This window comes from Dipodomys spectabilis, unplaced genomic scaffold (genome assembly GCF_019054845.1).
Source record: "Dipodomys spectabilis isolate Male_0828 unplaced genomic scaffold, ASM1905484v1 ptg000174l, whole genome shotgun sequence".
Lineage (NCBI taxonomy): Eukaryota > Metazoa > Chordata > Mammalia > Rodentia > Heteromyidae > Dipodomys > Dipodomys spectabilis.
In genome coordinates, this window is record NW_024870851.1 from 10,203,769 (window position 1) to 10,209,768 (window position 6,000).

The 6,000-nt window shown below is 34.4% G+C and overlaps 1 protein-coding gene across 4 annotated transcripts in view; it reads left to right on the forward strand.

Annotated features, from left to right (window-relative positions):
- Nucleotides 1-4,978, forward strand: part of Cobll1 (cordon-bleu WH2 repeat protein like 1) — a 132,907-nt gene extending 127,929 nt beyond the window's left edge. For all 4 annotated transcript variants that reach the window (XM_042694082.1, XM_042694081.1, XM_042694083.1 and 1 more), the window contains one exon: nt 3,709-4,978. In XM_042694082.1, coding sequence (XP_042550016.1) covers nt 3,709-3,795 — 87 coding nt within the window. In that variant the 3' untranslated portion in view covers nt 3,796-4,978. The remainder of the gene's footprint in view (nt 1-3,708) is intronic.
- The last annotated feature ends 1,022 nt before the right edge of the window (nt 4,979-6,000 follow it).

The window sequence follows — 6,000 nt, forward strand, 5'->3', positions numbered from 1 at the left end:
AGTCCTTCCACACTGAAACGCTCATTGCTTCCAGAATGAGCGTGATGTGAATCAATACAGAAAGGTCTACAATTGTATCCTACTTCAGACTCATTACTTAGTATTTGAGTATAAAATTTTGTCCTTTTCAATAGGAAGTTATTGATAGCTCTGAGTCTGTACAGTGCAACATTTTGAATTTTTTAATGAATATTTCATATGTAATTTTATTTCACGCAAAATGGACATAGGTGCTGATAATAGTCACAATCAGCACACTCATCAGCATTTTCACTTGCAATTATGTACTCCTAAAAATTGTAGCTAGGCACCAGTGAATCATACCTGTAATCCTACTGACTCAGGAAGCTGAGATCTGAGAATCTTGGTCTGAAGTCTCCAATTAACCACCAAAAAAATGGAAGTAAAGTTTGTGGCTCAAGTGGTAGAGCACTACTCTTGAGCAAAAAAGCTGAAGGGCAGCACGTATGCCCTGAGTTTAAGCCCCAGGACTGGCACACACACACTCACACACATACACACTCATACAAATTATGCTTTTGTGTACCAGAATTTACATATTAAAGTGTTCATAAGCTGTTATTTGTAGTAGCTCCAACTAAATATAACCCTAATATCTAAAAACTAATATAGTAAATAAAAGTTTATTCACAGAATAGACTGTCCTATTACAATAAAATAGTCAAAATACTGCTGAAAATGACAATGTAGATAGGAATGCACAAAAATACACATGTATAGTTTCAAACCTTGCAAAACTTGTTCATATTAGTAACGCATGCAGAGGTGACCATTCTTTACAGAAGCAAGTCAGTGGAACTAGAAGTTCAGTTTAGTGGTACAGGGCCTGTTTGGCCTGAGTAAGGCCTTGTACTGAATCTCCAACATCAAAATTAATAAATTTTAAAAATAGGCAAAGAAGTAATTATAAACATCATGTCTCTGATTCTTAGCAGAGGGAACTAAGAGGGGTTGTTGAGAGCTTATTGGGGAAGGACAGATACATAATTTAAGGGGGAGCAAAAGTAATCAAGATAAGTGTTATCCTAATGTAATGTATGCAAAATATCTAAGTTCATGCAAAAATCTCAGAGGTCTAAAAGTAGATTCAGCAGGGGGATAGAGCTACTCTTTCTTTTAACCTGAGCAGTGGATTGTTGTATATATTTGCTTGCTTCCATTGAGCTGTGTTTATATGGAAATGTGTTTATATGGACTTGTGTTTATATGGAGCTGTGTTTATATGGAAATCTTTCAAAAGCTGATGGAAATAGACATGGAAAGGCTCTTATTCTTTGCTGTTGAATCCCGTGTTGAATATTTTCTTCTAGTTCCTTGTAAATTGTGACTTTTTTTTTAAGATAGACAAATTCCTTTTTAATTTTTTTTTATTGTCAAGGTGATGTATAGAGGGGTTACAGTTATATAAGTGAGGTAATAAGTGCATTTCTAGGGTAGTAAGTCTGAGATTTCTCTTATAGAACAATTATATTACCTAATAAAATCTCCAGTGACTCTGATAGTTTAGATTTTCATCACAAAATTGGCTTTGTCTTTGCCTCTAAATCTTCAACTTAACTCCAACTACCAACCTGATTTATGGATCTGGCTCATACCAAAACAATTAACATTTACCATGATGGCTAGTTCACATTAGAACAACTACTTAGATAATTGCTGTAGTGTAAATGTATTCATGAATGCACCATGATTTTTTTTTTAGATTTCTGAAGGGTTTTTCCATACCCTACTTCCATTCAACTCCTATGTAATTTTCAAACAAAGCATTTATAAATCTAGGTCCATATTTTAAAAATATGTTTGATATTAAAAGTTTTGTCGGACTCAGAAAATTACTTGCAGACAATAACATTGTAAGTAACCATTATTTTCTAGCTATGGTACCATAAGCATTTTGGTAGCTTTCAGTACTTTCATTTTACAAAGATTTATAAGAACCACAATTTTGGGGTCGGGCGCCAGTGGGTCATGCCTGAAATCCTAGCTACTCAGGAGGCTGAGAGCTGAGCATATCTGTTCAAAGCCAGCCCGGACAGGAAAGTCCATGAGATTCTTATCTCCAATTAACCACCAGCAAACCAGAAGTGGCACTGTGACTCAAGCAGCAGAGCGCTCGCCTTGAGCTGAAGAGCTGAGGGACAGCGCCCAAGCCCAGAGTTCAATCCCCACGACTGACAAAAAAAAAAAAAGAAAAACCACAAGTTTGGCATGAGTTATTCAGTTGATTTCCCTTGAGGACAAATATTAGAATGAAAAGTCATTACCTTTGCTATACTTGGAAAATATGGAACCTGAATGGAAGACAGAGAACAGTTACATTTTTCTTCCAATGGCAGCAACTTTCCTTCTTAGACATTTTATGTCAGCCATCCCTGCCTCCCAATCCTAGATTCATAAGGCCCACAAGAAAATCATAATCAAGTATAGATGACCAAATTTTTATTTACTATAAACCAGAAACTAAATACAAGAAAAACTAGTCAACCTTAATATTTTCCAATTTACCTCTTTATCAATTACCTCTTTTACCAATGTTCCCCTTTCTTCTCACTAATTTGCTTTACTCATAGAATCTGTGGTAGTTTGTGCTTTGGTTCTGGTTTTGTTAAAACATGACAGTGCTTGCTTATGAATCTAAAGCAGTGAAATAACAATCCAAAAGCTTTTCATAAAACATTTATTTATTTTTAATTATTATAAGGGTGATATAGAGAGGGGTTACAGTTGTTATATATGTCAGGTAAAGAATACATGTCTTTTTGGACAATGTCACTCCTTCCCTCCCTGTATCCCGGTTTCTCCCTCCCACCCACACCCAAAAGTTGTATAGTTCCATTTCAACATAGTTTCTAGTGAGAACCACTGCTGCATTTGTTTATCCTTTGTCCCTCTATTTCTGTACCACTCCCTCCCCTAACCCTACCAAAGACAGATAAATGAACAAACAAGACAGAAAAGAAAATGAAAACAGCAACAAAGAAGAATCCTCACTCCATTTCCTGGAATTCATTTAGATAAATATTATTTTATATTATCAGAGGCATATAGGTATTGTGCCTTTGTGTTTCTCTCCTAAGAGTATCCTCCTTGGTTCTTACTGTGTGTGAATGCCTACAATTCTGTTCCTAAAACATTTTTGTTAGATTTTTACTTATTAATTAAAATCTACATACGTACCATTTAGAGTCCCTCTTGAGCAACACTTTCGGTTGTTATTGCTTTTGAGTTTTGTTTAATAAATGAAAGGGTCACTGAGAGGGGACTGTCAAGTGAAAGTATAACATTAATACAGAAATTGTTTTTAAAAATATTGCTTGGTGAAAGCTACCTTTTTATATTTTTTTCCAAAGCACTTTTGGGAAAGCAGAATTAATCTAGCTAAAAATGTTCTTCAACAGCTTGGCCTGCAGTCTGTTTGTGCTCTTGTCCTTTATGTTGATTTGGTAATTTTATAAAGACTAAGATGTGTTAATGGATTATTTAACTTGTTTGTTGTGAAAATAACAACTCTCTCATTTCTCATTTCATGGTAGGGTGAACATTTATTCTTGATTATTTGTAAATTATTGAATAATACTGAATGTTAGCATTTACAACGAAGCAGAAGTTAATTCGTGGTAATTGTTGAAAAGTAGACAGCTGTCCCAATTTAAATCTATCGGTGTAAAATGTGTTTGTTTTTCCTAGGTTACTGTTCCATCAAATACAATATCTGTGAATGGAAGGTCACGATTGAGCCGTTCCCTATCCTCTGATGCCCAGGAGAGCCCTTAAATGTTTCTCTGCCACACTGCACTTTGCCACTTACATTACAGACCAATTTCCTACCCACAGAGAATGTTGACAAATGTATATTCAGATTTACACTAATATATTATCTCCTAAAATATAAGCATTTCTGCTGTGGATTTTAATGCCAAAAGAAGAGTTACTAGAATTTATAATTTATAATGATGTTTTGGTCCTTATGTTTTTTCTGGTCTTAAGAGCTAAAGATGCTGCTGTAGAACTTTGAAATACAGTGTAAATGACTTTCATCTTTTTCAAATGAGAATTAGTTATGCTTTATTGATTCTTCCTATTGACACAATGTCTAGAATAGTGCTTGATACAAAATGCTTAAATGAAGATTTATAGAGTTGTACAGCACATAAATAGGCAGACACAGGTCTGGCATTTGCTGCCTCAGTGTTATAGATTAGTTGCAGATGTTTGTAAGTTATATTAAAGCCTGTTTTGTGCTGAAGAATGATTAAGAAAACTAGAATATCAAATAAATATATTCAGCTCAATTATTTTCATTGGTGAGCCAGTTACTGTATGAGACTTACATTGCACATTCTTTTATTACAAATGAGTGTCAAATCTAAAGGAAAAAATATTTGAGTACTTTATTGATATAGAACCCTTGATTTTTTAACCTTTATACCTTACATTGTACAAGAAGTTTTAAATATTTCTGTATATAATTATAACATTGTCACAAAGATACTACGTGTTTTATGTGCCAGAAGCCTTAAAAAAATCTTCCTGTGAACATGTTGATATGACAATTATTTTCACATTGGGTATGAAGAGACGAAGGATGTTGATTTATGTGTCCATTTTGAAGAATTTTAAAGAGTATTTGAAGTTGCTAAAATCCTGATGTTCATTCAAGTAAAATGATAGTCACTATATAGTACAGATGCTAATATTCTAAATAATAATACATACTTACATGAAAGCTTACAAAAGTAATAAAATAGTGCCTAATTGATTGGTTTCTAACTGTTCTGGAATCTAGAGCTTGTTGGTATCCTGTGCCTACTTCAAGAATGTTATTGTTCCTTTATTCCAGAAGCTTTATTCAAACAAGCTGACATTGAGTTGTTGGTCTTCCTTAAAACTATTGAAATATTTGCCTCTTTGAAAAATGTGCGAATACTTTTCCTGTTTAATAAAAGCAAGTTATATATTTGGGTGCTTTTTTTAATGAAATTTGTGTCAATCAATATATCTTTGTGTCTCATATGTTGAACACATTTCTATCAACCAGTTAATACGTAAGTTAGTATCAGGGTGCCTAGTGTTCCTTTTTGTTTTGTTTTGCTTGATTTTGTGTTTTGAAGACAAAGTCTTGCTCTTTCACCCGTGCTAGCCTCAAACTCACCATCCTTTTACCTCACCTTCCTGGGTGCCAGTATCATATGTCTCTTGGGGTACATTTAAGCCTAGCATTCTGACTCTAAAAGCCAAGAGCTAAACACTTATTAAAAACTTTGCATCATTTCTGACACTGACATTGTAAGTGTCTAATGCTACTTGAAAAACAACATCATAAACCAGTGGAAAAAATGAAAGAAGCTTTGAAAAATTGTGTTTGTATGCTTGCTTATCCACTTGAAAGAAAATTGGATTCCTTATTTCAAATTGCAATTAAATATATTTAATTTTTTAACCCCAGATGTATATATTCAGTGCTTTTAGGCCTCACTTCAGTATGTGAAATGTTGAAATATAAAGGAAACATTCATAAAAGAGATCATAAATTTAAATAGTGTAAGATATAAAATGTATCCACTGTAAGTACTATAAAGGCAAAAAGATATTCCACAAATAATCAGGTGGTTTCTGGTTGTTTATTTTTGTACCAGTCCTACAGCTTGAGCTTAAGAGACTGGGCACTGTCCCTGCTCCTTTTTACTCAACACTAGGGCCCACAACTACAGCTCCACTTCTGGGGGAAGTTAATTGTAGATAAGAATCTCACCTACCCAGGCTGGCCTTGAACTGTGATCCTCAGATTTCAGCCTCATGCACAGCTAGGATTACAGGTGTGAGCCACTGATGCACAACTTAATCATTAAAATAATAATAATAATAAGGTATCCCAGGTGCTGGTGGGTCATGCCTGTGACCCTACTGACTCAGGAGATAGACATCTGAGGATCACAATTTGAAGCCAGCCCAGGTAAGAAAATCTGTGAGACCCTTTAT